Below are 23,986 nucleotides of genomic sequence, written 5' to 3' on the forward strand. Positions count from 1 at the left end.
ATAAACTTGACGTGGGGAAAATGGGTTAGGGGGTGTGGGATAGGGGTTAGGGGTCCTTAGGAATTCCTCTTTAAAGAATTATACTCTCATGCACACAAATCCAATAGAATAAGATAATAGTTTATTTAGGGGCAGGGGAAGGGAAACCAAGAGAGAAAGCCTTGGACTTCTCATGGAGAGAAAGGCATGGCACAGAGCATGGCTCTGAGATACCAATCTCCTCGAGCAGGAGACAGGCAGATACTGATGGGGGTCTGATGAGGTGATCGTCTGACTGTGGAAAGTTCCCTTATTGAGGAACATCCCCCACTGGTGGTGGCTGGGGGAATTGGGTGAGGGGTGGCTTCGGATCTCTCAAGCCATCTCTCTCTCCTCCTCCAGCCACAAAGGCAGAAGCCACACCTAATCTTATCTCCCCAGGGGTGAGGGAGACTAGAATGAAGGATGGGGGTCCCAGAGCTAGCTCAGTCTGATCTGGTTCCACTTATCTCTTTAGGTGTGTTTGTCCTTTGGTTTAGTTTCTCAAGGAGAAGGTTCTTGGATGTGCTCCAGAGAACTTCTGGGGTGCTATGGGTCCATAACAAACTCATGTATAGTGAAGTGAACAGAACCAGGAGAACACATTGTGCACATTAACAGTGTGCACAGAGACAGCAATATTATTGTTTGATGAAGAACTGTTCTTCTTGATGTCTCTAACCTCTAGTTCCAGCTTCAGACACTTGACACTTACTAGCTGTGTGACTCTGGGCAAGTCACTTAACCCTCATTGCCCCACCAAAAAAAAAAAAAAAGTAAGGGGAGATAAAATCTTATAGAAGGGAAGTCAATTAGGCCTGGCTACTACATGATTGGAGCTAGGAAACAGAGATAACCCCAAAGGTCAGGACCATCATTTCAAAAACACCCTCCTTCAACAATCAGGAATATGACAAGCATACAGGCTTTCCCCACCCCACCCCAAAAAGCAACTTTCCACTTTCAAGTGGACACCCCATCTATCCTCTGTAAATGCTTTTTCTTCTGTCTGTTCTGGGAGAAGGATATTTCTTTTTTTTAAAAAAAATTTTAATTAATTAATTAATTTACTTTTTTCCGTTATATGTAAAGATAGTTCTCAACTTTTGTTTATACAAGCTTTCCAATTTCAGATTTTTCTCCCCCCCTCCTCTTCCTCCTCCCTCCCCTAGACAGCAGGTAATTTGATATAGGTTATATATATATATATATGTATATATATGCATACATATACATATACGTATATATATGATACATATATATGTATATATATATGTATATATATACATAATAACATTAATCCTATTTCTGCATTAGTCATGTTATAAGAGAAAAATCAGAGCAATGATGAAAAACCTCAAAATAGAAAAAACAACAGCACCAAAAACAAAAGAAATAGTGTGGTTCATTCAGCATCTATACTCCACAGTTCTTTCTTTCTTTTTTTTTTCCTGGATTTGGAGATCCTCTTCCATCATGAGTTCCCTGGAACTCTTCTGTACCATTGCATTGGTGAGAAGAATATAGTCCATCACAGTAGATCAACACTCAATGTTGATGATACCGTGTACAATGTTCTTCTGGTTCTGCTCATCTCACTCATCATCAACCCACGCAAGACCTTCCAGGTTTCTCTGAACTCCTCCTGCTTATCGTTTCTTACAGCACAATAGTATTCCATTGTATTCATATATCACAACTTGTCCAGCCATTCCCCAATTGATGGGTATCCCCTCAACTTCCAATTCCTTGCCACCACATAAAGAGCAGCTATAAATATTTTTGTACATGTGGGTCCCTTTCCCCTTTCCATGATTTCTTTGGGAAAAAGACCCAAAAGTGGTGTTGCTGGGTAAAAGGGTATGGACAGCTTTATCGCCCTTTGGGCATGAGAAGGATATTTCTAAGCCACCTTCTCCTCAGATGTAGTCTTTGACTTTCCACTCCATCACTTTCTCTAGCGCCAAATAAAAAACCATCTTAGTTCTAATTGGACTGTGTGTGAGAATGTCATTCTTTATTGAGCAATACCCAAGAACCCCCACACTCTTCCCCGTGACACCCTTATTCCACTCACCCTACCAAGCCAAACTAAATCACCCAATAAAATCTTATGCGTATGATTGATTCATTGACTATTCTGTGTCAGGAAGCTGAATCCTTGTTCCCTGGCCCAGCCCTGAGCTCTTCTCCCACCTAGAGTCCCATTGCTGTGTTTTCCACTCAGGGCCCAAATTCCAGCCCACTCTTGTGTTCTCCTCCCCCCCCACCCAAACCCATCTTTTCTCCCTAAAGGAATGTGTGGGCTAGACTCGGGGGAGGGGCTAGAGGACCCCTTCTCCTGGCATTTTTTTTACCTGTGGTCTGATTGTCCCCTCCCCATAATTTCTTTTGCCTAAGGTGAACAGTTTCCTACTTAACACAAAACCGGTAAGGCAGGGCTGAGTCAGGCTCCTAGGCACCTAGTCAAGGTCAGCTACTGGCCCATCCCCCAGACTTTTCCATGCTCTTTGTGCTCCTGGGAATGATTAACTAAAGCAAACAGGGGAAGAGTAAACTTTGAGGGGCCCCTGAGCCCCAGCTGTCTGGCTTTGAACCTGTTTTTAAAAATTAACCTCCAGACATCAAGGATTACAAGAGATACCTGACAGAGATATGGGATCTCTTATTGTTCCTAACCTTTCCAGGTAGTGACATGGCACGGGGCCAGTGATTTCCCTTAACCCCCATTGCTTTCAATCATGCCAGTAGGTGAAGTGCCCTATGTGAGCCTTTCCTTCTCCTCTACTCATCTCTACCCAATTCCTCCAATTCTTGGCCTCATGCTGTATAAAAATCAGAGTGTTGGGTCTTAGAATGCCTTCCTGATTACTCATGGGACACCTGTTTATTTGGGCCTCCATGCAGGTGACTTTGTGCCAAGGTGTGTGTCGTTAGCTAAACTGTAAGGGATAACCCCAGTGAGTTCCCTTGGCCCCTTCCTTCTGGGTTTCTATCTATTTAGCTACCTCCCCACGCTGCCCCCAGCCCCCAGGGACCAATTCCTTTTCAAATGTCAGCAAGACTCCACACTTGTTAGGGCTCTCTGATTGATCTTCCAGCCTTTCCCTATAAACCATTGTAACTGAAATCTGGAAAGGCTTGCTTTCCTCTTCATTCATTTGAGATGATGTTGGTATTGTTTAAAAGAGATTTTTTCCTAGGAAACTAAGGGAATCAAGTCTTTCCAATTATTAGAAGCTGGGAGGGACCTTAAAAAATAAAATTTTAGAGCAAAGAATATTGACTGTTAGAGCTGGAAAGGACTTTAGCATAAGGAATGTTGAGATAGTACACAGGCTGTTAGAGCTAGAACGTGGAATGTTAGGGCATAAAAACAGACTGTTAGAGCTTGAAGGGACCTTAGAACATAGAACATTCTAACATAGACCATAGAACACTAGAACTGGAAATGTCCCCAGAGATCACCCAGTAGCTAGACTCTCTAGCCCCAAACCCTCCCCATTTTGTAGAAGAGGAAACTGGCCAGAGAGGAGCAATGAATACGCCTTCTAAGGTCCCACGCTGAATGGGTGACAGTTCAGGCACTCAAACTTAGCTCTTTGGCTTTCCTGTCCCATAAGTAATGCCTTCCTACAGCCTGGCTTATTTGGCAGACAGCTTTGACTCCTTCTTGGTATGGGCCCAATAGGCCCCCATAAAGTCATTAAATTCTCCCTTCTACTTTGCTCCCCTTCTCTTTTGAAGGAAGGAGTTGGCCGGGAGGAAAAGTGGATTTTCATCTTTGGGTGTAGAATGGTACTAGGTTCCAACAGCTGGTACAGATATATGAAGCCCAGATGCAGAAATGTCTTGTGCCGGCTTCCTTCCTGACTTGAAAAAGGCGCACAGCAGTCTTAGTCAACCAGCACTAGCATGAGTAACTATCTAATAATAATAGCTAACATTTATTTAACACTATGTTCCAGGCACTGTGCTAAGTGCTTCATAATTATTATCTCATTGGAGCCTCACAATAACCCTGGGAGGGAGGTGCTATTATTTATTCCATTTTATTTCGATTTTACAGATGAGGAAACAGAGGCCAATGGAGGTTAAGTGACTTGCCCAAAGTCACTCAGATAGTAACTGTATGAGACTGGATTTGAACTCAGGCCTAGTGCTCTATCCCTTGAATCACCTAGCTGAAAGGTTATGCCTTTTCTCAAATACACTCATAGACCCTTAGTTCTCTGGGCACAATAGATAAGATTGAATGTAACAAGTACACATTTTCCTGGTCTACCAATTTGAGGCCAAGACGTAACTCCAAACATTGACTTTTTAAAAAAATTTATTTTAATTTAAAATTTGTATCAATTACATGTAAAGATATTTTTTGAGTTCCAAATTTTTCTTCCCCTTCTCTCCCCTCTTCCCTCCCAAAGGCAGCGAGCAATTTGATATAGGTTATACATTATAATTGTCATGGACCTGGGGTACCTCAGAAGTTTTCTGGGGGAAATCAAGGAACCTTCTCCTTGAGAAGCTAAACCAAAGGACAGACACACCTAAAGAGAGAAGCAGCACCCGATTGGGACTGAGTTAGCTCCAGGACCACCAACCTTCATTCCAGTTTCCCCCTCCCCTTGGGGAGATAAGATTAGTGGTGGATGCTGCCTTCGGGGCATGAGGGGGACAGAGATGGCTTGAGAGATCTCAACTGCCTCTTACTGAACTTCTCCCAACCACCACCAGTGGGGAACGGTCCTCCCCCAATAAAGGAACTTTCCACAGTCAGATGATCACCCCATTGGACCACCATCAGTCCTCTATAAAAGTATTTGCCTGTCTCCTGTTTGGAGAGATAGGTATCTCAGAGAACCACACCTCTGTGTGATGCCTTCGCCCCATGAGAAGTCCAAGGACTTGGTTTCCTTTCCCTAGCGCCTAAATAAAATAATATTTTATTTTAATTAGATTTGTGTGCAAGAAGGTGTAATTCTTTAAAAAGGAATTCCTGAGAACCCCTACCCCAAACCCCCACCAATTTCCCCATAACATAATCATGTTAAACATATTTCCACATTAATCAGAACAAAAAAAACACAAGAAAGAAAAAACAAGAACAATAACAAAAAAAGCAACAGCAAAAGTGAAAACAGTATATTTCAGTCTGCATTCAGATGCCATAGTTCTTTTTCTTAATGTGGAGAGCATTTTCCACTATAAGTCTTTTGGCATTGTCTTGGATCATTGCATTGCTAATAAGAGTTAAGTCTATCACAGTTGATCATCACAAAATATTGTTGATACTGTTGAAAATTAAATGTAGTTTTTATCTGCCTGTCTCCTGCAAAAAATTAATTAATAGACAGATCAGAGAAATTAATTTTATAATATCTCCTACAAAAAAAAAGACCAGAGAACATGTCTCCTACAGGACAAAACCAGATCAAATTTTCATAATTTTTCCTACAGGAAAAACCAGATCAGAGACAGACAGAAAAAACATAATACCAATTTATTTTGTCCCAAGAAGAAAGAAACATAATCATGTGGAGACCCCCTCCTAAGAAGGGAGCCCAGAGACTCCCTCTTTCTAAGGGTATTTAAGGTTTCTTTGCTCACTGGTTACAGAGTGTTATCAGTTTCAATAGTATGAATCGACCCAGAAGCAAAAGCAGTTTAACAATTTCAGTTATAACAAGTATGGAGGAAATACCGAAGAATCATGATAAGATTACAGAATTCCAAAAAAGGGTTTGGGGGGCAGCTAGGTGGTGTAGTGGATAAAGCACTGACCCTGGATTCAGGAGGACCTGAGTTCAAATCCAGCCTCAACACTTGACACTTACAAGCCGTGTGACCCTGGGAAAGTCACAACCCTCATTGCCCCAAAAAAAGGGGGAGTTTAGCAAGGATGAGGATGCCCAGATGTCCCCATAAGATAGGGACTTACTATCCTGAGGAAAGAAGTCACCAGGTAGGGACTTTTTATCTGCTAGCTATCTGGGTTCAGTTTGGAGTTAAGTTGAAGGACATTTTGCTCCTATTAACCTAGGGTTTCATAAAAAATACTTTTGGATAATAAGGCACCTCCTTCAAATCCATATTAATAATACTATGTACAATGTTCTCTTGGTTCTGCTCATCTCACTCAGCATCAATTCATGTAGGTTTTTCCAGGTTTTTCTGAAATCTGCCCGCTCATTGTTTCTTACAGCACAATAGTATTCCATTACATTCATATACCACAACATGTTTAGCCATTCCCCAATTGATGGGCATCCCCTCAGTTTCCAATTTTTTGCCACCACAAAGAGAGTTGCTATAAATATTTTTGTACATGTGGATCCTTTCTCCTTTTTTATGATCTCTTTGGGATATAAACCTAGTAGTGGTATTGCTGGGTCAAAGGGTATGCACATTTTTAAAGCCTTTTGGGCATGGTTCCAAATTGCTCTCCAGAATGGTTGGATCAGTTCACAGTTCCACCAACAGTGCATTGGTGTTCCAATTTTCCCACAGCTTCTCCACCATTTATCCTTTGCCTTTTTTTTTGTCATATTAGCCAATTGGATAGGTGTGAGGTGGTACCTCAGAGTAGTTTTAATTTGCATTTCTCTAATCAGTAGTGATTGAGAACATGTTTTCATATGGCTGTAGATAGTTTTAATTTCATCATCTGAAAACTGCCTGTTCATATCTGTTGACCATTTCTGAATTGGGGAATGCCTTGTATTCTTATATATTTAACTCAGTTCTCTATATATTTTGGATATGAGGCCTTTATCCAAAATACTGTCTTTAAAAATTTTTTTCCCAGATTTCTGCTTTCCTTCTAATCTTGTTTGCATTGATTTTGTTTCTGCAAACCCTTTTTAATTTAATGCAGTCAAAATGATTGACTCTTCATTTCATAACGTTCTCTATTTCATCTTTGGTCATAAATTCTTCCCCTCTCCATAGTTCTGACAAGTAAACTATTCCTTTTCTAATTTGCCTATGGTATCACCTTTTATGTCTAGATCTTGTACCCATTTTGATTTTAGTGTATGGTATAAGATGTTTGTTTATGCCTAGTTTCTGCCATACTGTTTTCTTTTCCCAGCAGTTTTTGCCAAATAGTGAGTTCTTATCCTGGAGGCTAGGGTCTTTGGGTTTATCAAACAGGAGATTGCTATATTCATTTACTGCTATGTTTTGTGTGCCTAACTTATTCCACTGATCCTCCTCTATTTCTTAACCAGTATCAAATAGCTTTGATGACTGCAGCTTTATAATATAATTTTAGATCTGGTACAAGTAGGCCAACTTCCTTTGCATTTTTTTCATTAATTCCCTTGATATTCTTGACCTTTTATTCTTCCATATGAATTTTGTTACTGTTTTTTCTAGCTCAAAGAAATACTTTTTTTGTAGTTTGATTGATATGGCACTGAATAGGTAAATTAATTTGGGTAGAATTTTCATTTTTATTATATTAGCATGGCCTACCTTTGAGCAATTTATATTTTTCCATTTGTTTAGATCTGATTTTATTTGTGTAGAAAGAATTTTGTAATTGCAATAATTCCTGAGTTTGCCTTGGCAGATAGTAAAAAAAAGTAAAAAATTGGACATTGTCTCAATAGGACCTGAATGTCCCAGATAATCACTGACTCCCTCTTCTCTTGGGACCTCCATCAGGGTCCATCACAAGCTGGCTCACAATGGACCTTCCTAGACTTCTTTCACATTTCTCCCCTTCATGCCTTCTAAGTTCATCCAAATTACTCAAACCCAACATATATTTTCTGCATCCATGAATATAAATTAATTATAAGAAAATCATGTATAAATTCATGAGAAGTCTTCTTATCTCTTATGTGATAGGGGAACATTGGGGTTCTTAGTGTAGTACCCCAGATGGCTCCCCAAGTGCCCAGAATAGTTCATAGCAAGGGAGCTGTTTCCTGAAAGAAGCACTCATATGTCAGGTCTTGCGCCTGGATTTGGGGATTGTATAGGGACCATATACTTGGAAAGGGAAGGATGGGGGTTGGATGGACTTCATGAGAAGGGAGTCCCTGTGGACCTTTCTGTGCAGCCCTGAGCAAGAGAACGCAATAAAAACCATCTGCTTATTATAGGACATTGGCCTTGCTAAGCAAGAGGGTACAAAGCATTCCACTATTACTAGGAAGATAGGAACCAGGAAAAGAATTTTCATTTAGAACTGGGGTTCTTGACTTTTTTGTATCATGGACCCCTTTGGCAGTCTGGTGAAGCTTATGGATTGCTTTTTAGAATAATAGTTTTTAAGTGACTAAAATAAAACCGATTATAATTTAAATATAGTTAATAAGGGGCAGCTAGGTGACACAGCAGATAGAGTGCCAGGCTTATAATCAGGAAGACTTATTTTCCTGAGTTCAGATCCAGGCTCTCAGACACTAACTAGCTGTGTGACCCTGGCAAGTCACTTAACCTGCTTGCCTCAGTTTCCTCATCTGAAAATGAGCTGGAGAAGGAAATGGAAAACCACTCCAGTATCTTGCCAAGGAAAACCTCAAATGGGGGTCATGAAGAGTGGGAAATGACTGAAAAATGACTGAACAACAATAAAACAGTTAATAAAATATTTTTAAAAGATCACAAGACCCCAAGTTAAAAACCATCGATCTTAGAGAGGAAGCTGGCAGCTCAGAACCAGAATTCAGTTGAATCTAAATCAGAGGGGTTATAAAAGACCTCCAAACCAGCCACTGGGGCATGCTGAAAGTAGACAGGGGAAGTAATTGATAGTTTCCTCTGTCTTCCACCGCAAATACTTCCCAGGGGGATTTTTCCCCATCCATGACTTCAGGAAGTGTTAGAGATGATATTCACTAGTAACCATTGTGAAAATTGATTCAACTAGTTCATTCTCTCCTCTTCTCTGATGTCTTCTCTAATTCTTCCCCCTTCAATCAGTAGTGCTATAACCCTCCTCAAATCAATGTGTAATTACACATTCTAGGTCCATATTGTATCCTCCTTCCAATAGAATATAAGCTCTTTGAAGACAGAGTCTCTTTCATTGAGCAATTTTTAGCCCAATGCGTTTTCACAAGGTAGGCACTTAATTTTTGTGGAATTGACTGAATTGAATGAAGTCAGACAAGTTTCTTTCTTTTCTTTTCTTTTTTTTTTTTTTTGCAGAGCAGTGAAGATTAAGTGACTTGCCCAGGGTCACACAGCTAGTAGTGTGTCAAAGTGTCTGAAGCTGGATTTGAACTCAGGTCCTCCTAAATCCAGAACCGGTGCTTTTATCTACTGTTCCACCTAGCTTGCCCCCAGACAAGTTTATTTCTAAAGTCTCTTGTATGCCTCAAATCTCATAATCTCATATTCCTTATCTCAGACTTCACGCTTAAACCTTTTTCCTTATTAGAAAGCAGGTGGGGCTTCCAACCAGGAGGAAAGAATGAAAAGTTGCCAAGGAGTAAGGCTCCTCAGATTCTCTTTTTCCTCACAAGCAATAATAAAGAGGGGGACACATGACTTTAAAAGCTTGTAAAAGAATGAAAATCAAATCTCTCCACCAAAAGGGCAAAAATGAAGAACAACACCGATGCCATTTTTAGATGCCAAGGATCAGCAGATACAGCTTAAATATCAGACCCAACAGAAGAGAGGGAAAAAAACAATATGACATCCTCAGAGTGGCTTTCAAATGAATAAATTACGTGTTAAAGAATTTAAAGTAAATGGACACTGATTTAAAAAATCAGAAGAGCAAGTAAAAGAAGAGTTTTTGGCTATCAAGATTGTGTGTAAGTCACTGGAGTAGGAACTGAAAGATGTCAAGTGAATGTAGTTGGTGGTGAATCATTTTGACTCTTTGTAGCCCCATTTGGATTTTTTTTTTGCAAAAATACAGGAGTGTTTTGCCATTTTCTTCTCCAGCTCATTTTTCAGATGAGGAAAAAGGGCAAACAAGGTTAAGTGACTTGCCCAGGGTCACACCACTAAGTAAGTATGAAGCTGGATTTGAACTCAGGAAAATGAATTCCTGATTCCAGACCTGGCACTCCATCCACTGCACCACTCAGCTACCTGCTAAAATAGATGCTAAATCACTAATGATTTAGTGAAGAATATAATAAAAATCTCAATTGCAGACAATGCAGACAAGTAATAAGACAAGCTCTGAAAAAATAACTATTAAAATCATACCTATATGAGTGACACATCTAAGGGTTAAATCAAGATTCCGTAGCTTTAGGATTACTGATATCTGAGGAAATTTAGGAGAAAAAAGATTGAGCACTACATTCCAGGAAATTATTCAAGAAAAATTTCCAGAAGCAACCAAAAACATACAATTAGAAAGAATCCACAGAACCTTATCATAGCAAAATTTAATATTCAATTCTGAAGTAAGTACATCAAGGAAAGGACTCCAGCTGCATACCTGGAGACATTGCTTTACGATTGCAAAAGCCCAGAAATGGTTAGCAAAAAGAGTAAATACATTAAATATACAAAGGGCTTCCATAGTTTCAGGCTCAAAGGTTGAGCTATAATTTATTAAGCCATGTCTAACTCATGGAAAGATACAGTAACACCAGTGATATTGGAGAAAGTCAAATTCAAACCAGAAAATATTGAGCTATAAGCAGGGACATTTTATTGGGCTAAAATTAGAACAAGATACCCATGACAGCAGAAGTATCTGGGAGTTCATGATGCTGACTAGGAATGTAGAACCAGATGGGCAAATAAGCAAGCTGTACAGAGTGGTCGGGGATCCCTGAACTAAACAGAATTTAAGAACCAGGATAATCTGAAGATTCTATGCAGAGCAAAGGATCTGACAGATAGGGAACTAAAAGAGGCATATATTACATGCATGAAAACCAAAGCAATCAATTAATCAGAGATGATGGGAAATTCAAGAGAGTGAAGATATGAGGGTGCTGTTTTCACTCAAGTTTCCAACTTTCACTCATCTTTGGGTATTTTCCTTTTGGTGTTATCAGTTTATGTGGGGGAAGAAGACCATTCCTCTGGGAAGGATGGAGTTCTATCTATTTGGTTCTCTTGCCAACTCGGGCCTGGGTCATGGGTTCCATTTCTCTACTGTACATGTTGAAATATGAAATGCAATTTATGACTTTATGTTAAAATGTATATTAGGAGTTTGTGTGCTTATAGAGGAAATGAGATAGAAACATGCCAAATTCTCAGAGGAGGACCTCTGTGTTGGAGCAAACATGAGCCATTCTGATGTTATAAAAGAGAAAAGTTTTCCAACATGGAGCTTGATCCAGTGCCAAGAAGAGAATGGTCTAGGGGCCTTCTTGGAGATAGACAAGAAAGGAGAATTAAAATATTCATCAATATGTGGTGGCAAAGAATTGGAAACCGAGGGAATACCTATCAATGGGGAAATGGCTATGAACAAGGTGTGGTATATGAATGTAATGGAATATATTGTGCTTGTAAGAAATGATGAGGCAGGCAGATTTCAGAAAAACCTGGAAAGATTTAAGTGGACGATGCTGAGTGAAGGTAACAGAACCAGGAAGAAACATTGTACATAGTAACAGAAACACTGTGGGACGATCAACTGTAATAGACTTAACTCTTCTCAGTAATACAATGATCCAAGACAAACTCCAAAGGACTCATGATGCAAAATGTTTTCCACATCTAGAAAAAGAACTGTAGATTCTGAATGCAGATTAAACCATACTGTTTCTACTTTTTTTTCAGGGGGGGGGTGTTGGAGGTTTTTCCCTTTTGTTCTGATTCTTCTTACACAACATGACTAATACAGAGATATGTTTAATGTGATTGTACACATGTAACCTATATCAGATTGCTTTCTGTCTTGGGGAGGGGAGAGGGAAGGAAGGGAGGGAGAAAAAATTGGAACTAAAAATCTTATGAAAAGAAATGTTGAAAACTATCTTACATGTAACTGGAAAATAATAAAATACTTTTATGATTTAAAAAAATTCTGACTATGTATTCTCTTATTTCCTAAAATAAATTTTTCTTGTCTTTTATTTTTACACTACAATAATTTAAAATCTAATCTTCTTCCTCACTGCCTGAGCCCTTTCTTGTAACAGAGAAAATAAATTAAGTTTCTGAAAACAATGGCTGAATCTGATGATGCATATAACATTCCTATACATAGTCCCCATCTCTCTACCAAAAGAGGAATATGCATTTGCTTTTGTATGGGGCCAAGATTGATCGTTATAATTACTCTGTGTTCAGCTTTGGTTTTTTTGTTTTTTGTGAAGAAATTGGGGTTAAGTGACTTGCCCAGGATCACACAACTAGTAAGTTGTCAAGTGTCTGAGGCTGGATTTGAACTCAGGTGCTCCTGACTCCAGGGCCGGTGTCTCTATCCACTGTTGTCACCTAGCTGCCCCTCAGCTTTGTTTTAATGTTCTTTTTATAAGCATTATTGTAGTCATTGGGTATTTTTGTTCTCCTGGTTATGTTTGCTTCACTCTTCATCAGTTCATACAAACTTTCTCATGCATCTCTGAAAAGAAACTCCATTTTGGCACTTGGAATTACATAGAAAAGGTCAAAGGGAGGGGGACATGAGTAAATGTATTTGCTTTTGTTGATTTTATTTTGTTAAAATGTGGAGCATAATTTTTCTTTCCCCTATTTGACTAATAAAGAAATGGGCTCAAGTTTAAAGTATGAGCTAGTGATTTATCTCATATTTGGTTCAATTGTTGGTTTATTGGTGTTTATTGTAAATGTTACATTCATAGTAATAATATAATCCCCTTGTTTAAACTGAGAGGAAGGAGTGAATTCAATTCAAATAAACAAAAACTTAATCTCTCAAAGGTCACTATGACCTTCTTATTACCAAGTCCAATTGCCTTTTCTTAGACTTCATCTGAACTGACATCTCTACAGAATCTGAGATCCTTGACCACGTGCCACATTCTTGGTATACTTTCCTCCCTTCATATCCAGGTCTCCAATGGTCCTGATAATTCTCCCTTCTCCTACCTTTATGGCTTCCTCTCTTTTTCCTTCACCCCAGTCTTTATTTCAGACCTCCTTTTGATTATATCTACCTAAAAGTCTCACTGGTAACTCCAAACTCAAGAGTCTCCAAATTGCATACTTGTCCTCTGCCCATCCCTCTAAAATCTGCCCAATTCCCTGACTATTTTTTGCTGTTGGGATAACCATTCTCCCAGCTCACCCACACAGGTTTAAAAAACTTTCAAGTTATCTTTCACTCCTCTTCTTACTCTCATTGACCCCATCTAATCAATTGCCAAGTTCTTTACTTTTTGCAACTGTCCTCTTTCCACTCCCACTGTAACCACTGTAGCTCAGGCCATCTTCTTACCTACTTTATTATAATACCCTTCTAATTGTTTTTTTAATCCTCTAGTCCATTCTTTCCAATCCATCCATTCGGATAATCTTAGTCATATTAACTGCTTATAAACCTTCAGTGGCTCCCCATTGTTCATCAAGTAATCCTGGAATTCGAGTCCCTCAACAATATGGCTTTAATTTTCCTTTTCAGTTTTAGCTCAAACTTCTCAATTTTATGTACTCTCCATTCCAGTAGAACTGGACTATTTACCCTGCCCTGTTCTTGGCCTGCCATTTGCCATTTCTGTTCCTTTGCTTACACTGACCCTTTAGCTAGAATGGGTTGTCCCCACACCCAATTCAACACGTTGAAACCCCCCATATTATTCAAGGTCCAACTCAAGGCCAGTTCCTCCATTAATCCTATCTTGATCCCCACTGGTCTCTTACTTCTTAAATTTCTAACGGCAAACAATCAATAAACATTCATTGTGGTAGCGACATTGTTTGATGAAGAATTGTAAATGAAACTATTTTTAGTAATACAATGATCCAGGACAATCCCAAAGGACTATTGATGGAACATACTATCCAACTCCAAAGAAAGAATTGCTCTTAATTGAACACAGGCTGAAGCATGCTATTTTTTACTTTCATTTTTTTACTTTTATCCACGTTTTCTTGTACAAAATGACTAATATGATAATGTTTTACATAATTTCACAAGTATAACCTATATCTGCTTGATTACTTCCTCAGGGAGGGGGTAGGGAAGAAAGGAGGGAGGAATAAAATTTGAAACTCAAGACTTTAAATAAAAATGTTTATAATTTTAAAACATTAATTAAACACCTACTGTGTGCCAGGTAATCTTAACCCAATACCTTGCACATAATAGACACTTAAGTCTTTAGTGTCAATTCACCTCTCAGTTTCTGGGTGGAGTGAGGGAGTGAGTGAGTGAGTGAGTGAATGAATGAATGAATGAATAAATGAATGAAAAACACATTTTTTTACTGGCCACTATGTGCCAAGCACTGAACTAAGTGCTAAGGATACAAAACCTACCATTAAGGAACTTCTGGTCTAATAAGATGAGTCACCATCATGGTGAATGAAACCATCAATGACTGATCTGAATTTTGTTCCCAGAATAGGACCAATCAGCAGGACACGAGGATGGGAGCTGGAGGTCCCTCTAGGAGGCTGCTACAGAAGGAGTGGCAACTCTGGGCAGCATGGTGGGAAGATGATGGAATTAAATAAAAGAAAGTCTCTAGTCCAACTCCCTCATTTTACAAATGAGAGAAATGAAGCCTAAAAGGTTAGGTGTCTTTTTTTTTTTAAATTAGTGAGGCAATTGGAGTTAAGTAACTTGCCCAAGGTCACACAGCTAGTAAGTGTTAAGTGTCTGAGGCCGGATTTGAACTCAGGTACTCCTGATTCCAGGGCCAGTGCTCTATCCACTGCGCCACCTAGCTGCCCCAAGTGTCTTTCAATACAATCCAACAAGCATCGACTATGTGCAAAGCAATGGAGATACAAAGCCAAAATGTAAAAACCATCCGTGCCCTAAAAGGCTTACTACATTCCACTGTGAGGATATGACATGTCAGCAAATGGCCATATTCCTGATTATTTGTTGAGGTAAAGGGCACTAACAATTAGGGGGAAATTGTCACACACCAGAGTGTAGCTTAGGAGAAATTCAAATCCAAGTTCCCTGAGTCCAAATTCAGAACTCTTCCCACCACACCTTTCTTTTAGTGCCACCTGTCCCCTTAAAGCTCCCTGCTCTTTTAGTTCTAAACTATTGGGACCACCATCAAATCATATGGCATTATCTCCACCAGGTGGTGGCAGAGAGCTTTCAGAATAATTACCAAACGTTTTCAACATTTGCACATCCTCCGAACTTTGTGGTTGGAAGGGATCCTGATCATAGGAATCAGAGTTGAAAGGGACTATAGAGATCACTGAGTCTGCTCCCATCCCATTTTATAGATAAAGAAACTGAGGCCCAAAGTCACACAAGTAGTAGGGGCCATAGAGTTGAGGTTAAAACCTGGGTCTTTTAACTCCAGATCCAGTGCTCTTTCCTTTACCCCAAACTGAATTGTTGGAGATCATTGAACCCAACCTTTTGTTTTACAGATCAGGAAGCTAAGACTTAAAGAGGAAGAAGGACCTATCCAAGGTCATATAGGAAGTTGGTGGCGTTTATGACAAATGCCAATAAACCAACAACAGAATTCCCATATTTGTACCATCTATGTCTTGATCAAAGAGAAAAACAATATCATATTATACATTATGACAGAATAATAAACCAACCAACCAAATAAACCCCAAGCAGTTGCTCTGTGCTCCCCCCTCTACATTTGTGTACTTAAAAAATTTCTGGGGCAGCTAGGTGGCACAGTGGCTAAAGCACTGGCCCTGGATTCCGGAGGACCTGAGTTCAAATCCGGCCTCAGACACTTGACACTTACTAGCTGTGTGACCCTGGGCAAGTCACTTAACCCTTATTGCCTCACCAAAAAAAAAAAAATCATAGTTTTGACTGTTTTCTGTTGTACATAACCCACATGAAAAAGTGAGACTCCTAGACCCTTCTCCCTGGCAGATAGATCATGTTCAGTCTTGGGAACCCTCCTCCCTTTTCAGACACACAGGACCCACAACTGTTCCATCTCTAGCTTCATTGGACTATAAGATTATAGATCTAGAATGAAAAGGGATCTCAGAGGCCATCTGACCTAACTCCTTCATTTGATAGAAGAGAAAACTGAGCCCCGAGGACATTAAATGACTTACTCGATCTCATAGAGGTAATAACTATTGGAGGTGGGATTCCAACACGGGTTCCTTGACCACAGAGCTGCTTCCTCATACCTTTCTTTCCACAAGTGGCTCCTGACACCCAGCATGCACTCATTCTGCAGTTCTATATATCATAGAATCCTTTGTTGTTGTTGTTGCTGCTGCTGTTGTTTCACTCTTTGTGACCCTATTTAGGGTTTTCTTAGCAAAGACACTGGAGTCATTTGTCATTTCCTTCTCCAGCTCATCTTACAGAAAAGGAAACTAAGGCAAACAGGGTTAAGTGACTTGCCCAAGGTCACACAACTAGTAAGTGTCTGAGAGCAGATTTGAACTCAGGAAGATGAGTCTTCCTGACTTCAGGCCTGGTGCTCTAGCCATTGGGTCACCTAACTGCCCAACAGAATCCTTAGCTTCTCACAAAGCATTGCTTGGATTCCACCTTTCCTGATCCTCTGTTATTCAGACTGTCTTGAAATTATGTTTTATAGTCCTTTACGCATTGTATGCAATTTCTTTCTTTTGTGTATCTTGTATTTTCCACCCCCTGCTCACCCTCTAGTAGAGTACAAACTCCTTGCTAGGGAGACTGTTTCATTTTTATTTTGTTTTTATCTCCAGAACCTGGCAAAGAGCCCTTCTCATAGTAGGGTCTTCATGTGTTTTGTTTTTTAATCTTATTGAATACAGGACTCTTAGCTTCAAACTTATTTCACAGTAGCTCTCCGGCTAGACTGCCTTGCTCCTGACTCTTAGTACTGGTGAACAGGTCCTTCTTGCTTCTCTAGGTGTGGAACCTGTTGAGCTTTCAAGGCAAATGGACAAGCAAGTGTCTCAGTGAAGATAATTGGTTTAAAGAGTTACCAGCTCATCCGGGTGAAAGATCACAGTCTGGCTATTGGCATCAAAGGAACTTGAAAGGTCTGTTGGGGGCTCCTTGGCCTTAGCTGTTGCCTTGGATTCATGATGCATGTAGCCAGGCGGGGCTGGGAACAGACATCCCCAGGGGAAGGTCTGGATGCAGTTCTTGGGGCAGGCCCAAAATCAATGTCCTCGTGAGAGCAGGGACACAGAGCGCTCCCTGTGAGCAGCGGTTTAGAGGTTCCTACTTAGAAGAGGACAATAGCTTCCCATCTCCTGTTGCCAGAATGATTCAAGGGAAGTTGATTTTAGGAGTTGGAGAGCCCCCTCTTCTTTGGACCATAAGAACTACTGGAGAGCATAGGGGCAGTAGGGAGATAATGCTAATGTTGGGGCTTGGTCCACACTCTGTGGATTTAGACTGGATTGAGATTGTGGCTTTGGTGAAATATACCCAACAAGGAAGCTGCTTTCTCCAAAGTAGGTAAACACATCCCTTTGGGAAATTTTATAAGTGTGTGTATATATGTAAATGTGTATATATGTATATATTATATGTATATACATATATATAATTATATATGTATATATAATATATAATATGAAATAAAACAAGCATTTCTATAACAGTAGAATAAAAAGATGATTGATTGCACATGAAATTGCAGATCTATTACGTATAACATACTCTTCCTTCTAAAGATATAATAAAATTATCATGTAACTTTCTCTTTTTCCTTTTTTTCTTCTCCTCCCTCCCTCCCCCCACCCCATCCATGGCTACCATTAGACACAAATATATATACATGTAAAATCATTCTACACATACTTCTATTTATCAGTTCTTTCTCTGGATGCAGATAAAGTCTTCCTTCATAGATCCTTTGTAGTTAATTTAGGTATTTATAATAGTCAAAATGAATTAGTCTTTCAGAGTCATTCTTTTTAAAAAGTGCAGGTAGGCACTTTTGTGAATTATTGGTCAAGTGCCTTGTCCAAGGTCATGTGACTACCTACATAGGGGTGATGCTGGGCATAGGATCCACATCTGAGTCTAACTCCTTATCACTTATTATGTGACCTTGGGCAAATCAATTCATTCCATGGAACCTCAGCTTACTCATCTGTAGAATGGAAATAATAATCTCACCCCTTTACTTTCTAGGGTTATTATGAAGATCAAATTAAATCACGAATATTAAGTACTATGTAAATATAAGTGATTGTTAGACCATGCAGCTTGCCAGCGTTCTAGGTCCTGCTGTTTTATGCCTAAAAACTCCCTCATACCTTAGTTTGGCTGCTTCATGTCCCTCTTATCCAGTGACCTGATCCTTTGCTCCCACCAACAGTCCCTCTAAATTGGGTACTAATGAATCCTTCATGGCCTTAAGGCCCAAGAAAAGGCTAAATGAAGTTACAGAATCACAGAATTTGAGAATTGCAAGGGACTTCATTGGCTAACCAGTCCAGCCCAATCATGAAGGAATCCCTACTTAACATACTTGACAAGAAGCCCTCAAGAAGGTGAATTGCCCACATCTTAAGGGTAGCCATTCTACTTTTGTCAGGAAGTGTTTTATCACTTGACATCAAGTCCAAATATTTTTAAAGCTTTAGGGATTATAGATTTATACTGGAAGGGAACTTACTGTTCATCTATTCTAGTTGCCCACCCCCAATTTACAGATGAGAAAGCTGAGTCCCAAAGAGGTGTCACAGAACTAGAAAGTCACACTCTAGGTGGTTTGACTCCCCAGACAGGGCTTTTTGTACTACAAAATGATGTTGAAGGATGAGTCTGTTCAGTCTTTTAGTCTCCTGCAGAAACAGGAGGCAAGGCAGAAAGAGAGGAAAGTTCCCATAGTTCTCCTCTTAGCTTTGTTCTCCAACTTTCCAAGTCTAGCCCTTGAGGTTCAGTCTTTTTTGTTTTTTTTTGTTGTTGTTGTTTGGTTTTTGGTTTTTTTGGAGGGGCAATGATGGTTAAGTGACTTGCTCAGGGTCACACAGCTAGTAACTGCCAAGTTTCTGAGGCTGGATTTGAACTTAGGTACTCCTGAATCCAAGGCCAGTGCTTTATCCACTGTGCCACCTAGGTGCCCCAAGGTTCAGTCTTGAGCAAAGGTGGGAGGGAGAGGAGAGATAGCATCACTATTGGAACATCTTCCCACAGCCTGGGTCTTATGTAATACTTTGGTAACTTCCTAAGACCCAGGTTCTTATCATGCGGACTTTAAGTGGAAATTTACCTATCTTGGCTCATTTGCTCTCACCTGGTTTAAAAAAAAAAAGCTAGGAAAATCTGAAGTTAATTCCAGCCTAGATATTTGGTTGCTTACCATGCTAACAGATCCAGGCAAGAATGCAGCCCTGAATTGATAAAATGTTTAATGGAGCCATAAATGAAAAAATAAGAACATGAAACAGAGTCACGGGCTTCATCACTTGTGGTTTTTAATGCAGCTCCTTACTTGGTGCTCCCACTCTAGGTGTCCTTCAGCAAACCTTCATCCTTGTGTGTCAAAAATGTGTTCAGCACACCTCAACAACTATTGGTCATCAGGTGGTGGGAGTGGTGGAGGCTGGGTAAATTCTTCCTTCTCCCCCAGGATGCCCAGTGCATCTTTCTGCCTCTCTGGCAAAAAGAGAGGGAAGGGGACAGCCCTGTGCGCTGAGATGTCTTGCTCATCTCCCTCTCCCCGCTCCTCATTGCTCTCTAACAGGAGCTTCGTTCTCCCAGCACTGTTTCTCTTTGTCGGTTCAGCTGTTCTGATTTTGGCTCTTTGACTCCTTCTGGAGGTACAGTGACTTCAGCTGGGCTCTGGGGAGGTCCCTGGTTCAGAGTTCTAGGGAACAGGCCTTCAGCACTCTATGACTTTAGACAAATCCTTCAGGATTTTAGAGATGTCCAAGATTTGGGAATCCGAAGAAGTATAAGACAACTTAAGATAATAATGGAAAAAAACGTCCTGTCAACCAGGAAATCTGGGTTCCAGTCTTGGGGTCTATAGCCAATTAGCGGTGTGATTACCTCTCATGTTGGCTTTCCTTTCTGTCTGCTCATCAGTAAAACTAACACTTGGATGAACTCTGAATGTTAGTGCTTCAAGGGAGCTTATTCCGCTCTGCTTTATACAATCTTGGTTGTGCTCCTAGCTAGTGAGTGGGAGAGGGGACCAGGGCCCAGTCTCTCTCCAGACCCCAGACACACTCATCTATCTCTAGGGTCTTTGCTCAGCTGTGCCTTGACTTGCCCAGGGTGTTAATATCTGCAAACTTGTAGTACCATGAAGCATTGTTCTGTCCTGGAGGCTACATGTTAGGGCACAAATGGGGAGTGTAGGAGAAATAGCTCCCTCAGCCTCGAAGGAGAAGATGGAGGCGGCTTATCTAATCTGGACTGAAGAGTGCTTTGGAAAATCCCTGTGAGGCTCCGGTGGGAGAGAAGAGAATCTAAATATAACCAAACAGCAATTAGTGTATTCCCCTTGGGTGGTCCTGGCCTGACTAGCACAGCTAAATCAGAGTTCCCGAGATCAGTGCCAGAGCCTTGGTTCCTTTAGGAGGTTGAGTACCTCCCAAGGAGTGGGCCTGGCAATGCAGTCAAAGATGGTGGGTTCTGGGTTATAGGGTGAGAGTGAGATGATGCTCACTGTGGCCAGAGGGATGGAGGGAAGGGCCCACCGGGGTAAGCTAGCAGGTAGCCTAAGGAATTGGTTCCTTTCATAGGAGTGAAGAGGCTTGGGTTATAATCTCAGCTATTTTCCTAACTTATTGTGTGAGTTTAGGGAGTTACTTAACCTCTTCTCCTCTGTCAAATAAGGACACTGATATAAAATAATATCTAAAGTTACTTTTACCTCTTAAGTGTAACCCTGGTTCTGTTTACTAGCTGTATGATATTGGGCAAGTGACTTAACTTCTCTAAATCTCATTTGTAAAGTATAAGGAGGGCAGCCAGGTGGTAGAGTGGATAGAGCATTGGGCTTGGAGTCAGGAAGACATGAGTTCAAATCCAGCCTCAGAAATTTCCTAGCTGTGTGACCTTGGATGAGCCACTTAGCCTCGGTTTGCCACTGGAGAAGGAAATGCCAGTATCTTTGACCAAGGGTATGACAAGACTGAAGAACAACAAAAATGTAAGCAAAGTGTCAAGGCCAGCCATGTTTTCATTTTTATCCATGTTTCTGCTTCTGAAGCTCTGGACTTTCTTCAAGTGGGGGGGGGAGTATCTTCTCCCTCCAGAAACCCCTCCCCACTTTACCCACTTTAGCTTCCCTTTATGTGTTGTCTTCTTGGATCAGAATGCCCTTGTGAGCAGGGACGGTCTTTCTTTCCTTTTTTGTGTCTGTTTGTGTGTGTGTGTGTGTGTGTTTGTGTGTTTGTGGGGCAATGAGGGTTAAGTGACTTGCCCAGGGTCACACAGCTAGTAAATGTCAAGTGTCTGAGGTCAGATTTGAACTCAGATCCTCCTGAATCCAGGGCCAGTGCTTTATCCACTAGTCACCCAGCTGCCCTCAGGGACAGTCTTTCTGCCTGTATTTGCATTACCAGGCATTAGCACTGTGTCTAGCACTCAGTAAGCACTTGACTTGACTACTCATATTAACTATGCCATAATGGGCAATAAACTTTAAAATAGTAAAGTGAACAAGGTAATGACCATTCTCTAGCTCTCCCTCCTCATTCTCTATCCCTACTTATGCCCAATGCTTGATGCTGGAGGCAGTCCCAGGGAACTTGAAGTTCAGTTGTGTCTGACTTGGGGTTTTCTTGGCAAAGATACTGGAATGGTTTGCCATTTCCTTCTCTGTTTCATTTTAAAGATGAGGAAACAGAATAAAGTGAATGTCTGAGGCTGGATTTGAACTCAGCTCTTCCTGACTTCAGGCCTGGCACTCTATCTAGTGCAACACTTAGACCCTGCTTTACTTTCCTTCTAAACTTCTTAAATTTAACTGGAACAAGTCATCGAAATAGAATGTTGAGGAAGGAATTAAGGCTACTATAATAACTCATTTAATAGTTTAGATCTTTATAGCACAGACAGGCCGGAATGGGGGTGGGGAAGGGGAAGTCTTACAACTTGTCCAAAGCTATTCAACAAATTCCCTGTAACCTTAAAGTGCTCAAGGCTCCAGTTCTCACCTGGCCAGAGCTGATCCCACAGGGCTCCTCCCTCGAATGGCAGGCTAAGAAAGTCCGAGTAGTTTGATGACATTTGGGCAAAAATTCTATGACTGGGCTCAGTTCCATTTTCCTAGATCAGGATTGTGGGAAAACCTTCTGGAATCCACGGGGGAGGGGGCTGGGTAGGATGGCGCAGCCTTTGGGAAAGTTATTCTGGCTGGGCAGCAGTTCCAGATGAGTTTAGTGGATGTTCCCCTTTACTAGTCGGTTGCTTAGCTCCTCCTTCTCCCTTGTCCCCTCTCTGTCGGCTCCCTCCTCCTTCCCTGAAAAAGGATTAAAGTCTTGATTACCGTGGGCTCCTCAGTCCGTGTGCTTAGGGTTCTCAGAAAGTCCACAGCTGGCCCACGTCATGAACTCATTGTGGCTCTGGCTCCCATGCATTCCCTTTGCACTCACTTTCTTTGTCTGTTTAGATGGTGTGCTATAGTGATAAGAACTCTGGAACGGGAATCTGCAGAGATTCAGGGTCAGACGCAGCTCAGAATAGGGGTCGTAGATCTAGAGAGGGAAGGAACCCCAGGGGTCATCTAGTCCAGTCCCCATACTTTACAGATGAGGAAACTGAGACCCAGAGAGGTGAAAGGACTGATCTCAGGTTACACAAAGAGTGAAATGGAAGAATTGGGATTTTGACCCAAGTCCTCTGACACCTTTCTCCTAGAGCCCAGTGCCTCTCCTCTAAGACTGGATAGGGCATAACTCACAGGGTTATTGTGAGGCTTAAACTAGCTAATGGACATAAAGCCCTGTGTTAGCTTTAAAGAACTGTACAAAGATTGTCGATGATGATGGTGGTGGTGGTGGTGATGGTGATGGAGGAGAAGGAGGAGGAGGAGGAAGGATTGGACTAATGACCCCGCCAATGCTTAAATTCTTAATTCTGTCTAAATCTATAAATCTCTTTGTCCCTAAACCTACAAGGGGTTGACCATTCCCAAGGACACCATGGATATTTGGGGTATCTCTGTGACTTTAACACACACAGGGTTCCTAGAGCTTCCTACTGGAAGCTCTCCCTCTGCCATATTGCCTTAGTGGAGATGGACACGGGGCAGAAGGTTCCTGCTAGGGTCACTGTAATCCCAGATTACACCTCTTTAACCCCCCTCCCCTCAGCTCCCATCCTGTACCTTGGCCTCATCAGTAACAGCAAAAGGTGCAAAGAAAACCCAAGGAAGACAGGAGACTCATTTTCTGTCTTTATTAATGTTTTTACTTTCTCGAAGCCTGACTATTTCAGATTTGGAGGGGAACAAAAGTGGCCTGGCCTCGGCAAGTGGTTGAGGGGAGCCCTCTTTGGGGCCAGAGACTTGGTACCAAGTATTAGACATAGTCCATCTTTAGCTTGGATCATCACCACCCTCCAATACACACCACTCCCACACCTCCAATCCTCTAACCTAACCCAAGCAATCAGTCATTCATCACTTGGAGCACAACTCCCAGGTAGAGCAAACAAGATAGGCACAATTCAGCAGGGTGGGAGGTGTTGTCTGGAGCCAAAATGTTTCTCCTGGGAAGTAGGTGGCTTTCCTTGGCTCAGGTGCAGGGTACAGTCGATCTGGTTCCTCAGCACCTCCATTTCTTCCTCCAATATTCTGGATGCACTCGGGACCCCTGACTCCAAGATGACACAGTGAGGCCCAGGGACAACCCTTCACCCACTCCTCCATGCTCCCAGAATACATCATCTGGCATTGACATCTGACCAATGACTTCCAGAACTAAAAATTTACTTTATAATCTTCACCCACTTATCCCTGTTGCTTTCTCT

The 23,986-nt window shown here is 41.1% G+C and overlaps 1 protein-coding gene across 8 annotated transcripts in view; it reads right to left on the reverse strand.

Annotated features, from left to right (window-relative positions):
- Window positions 1-22,055: 22,055 nt before the first annotated feature.
- The window catches only part of KIF12 (kinesin family member 12), a 33,184-nt gene continuing 31,253 nt past the window's right edge, over window positions 22,056-23,986 (reverse strand). For 5 of the 8 annotated variants that reach the window (XM_043980227.1, XM_043980224.1, XM_043980222.1 and 2 more), the window contains one exon: window positions 23,403-23,833. In XM_043980227.1, coding sequence (XP_043836162.1) covers window positions 23,637-23,833 — 197 coding nt within the window. In that variant the 3' untranslated portion in view covers window positions 23,403-23,636. Of the gene's footprint in view, window positions 22,476-23,402; window positions 23,834-23,986 lie in introns of those variants that run through there. The other 3 variants (XM_043980226.1, XM_043980225.1, XM_043980228.1) reach the window with 2 other exon arrangements.

The sequence above is a fragment of the Dromiciops gliroides genome, chromosome 2 (genome assembly GCF_019393635.1).
Source record: "Dromiciops gliroides isolate mDroGli1 chromosome 2, mDroGli1.pri, whole genome shotgun sequence".
Taxonomy (NCBI): Eukaryota; Metazoa; Chordata; class Mammalia; order Microbiotheria; family Microbiotheriidae; genus Dromiciops; species Dromiciops gliroides.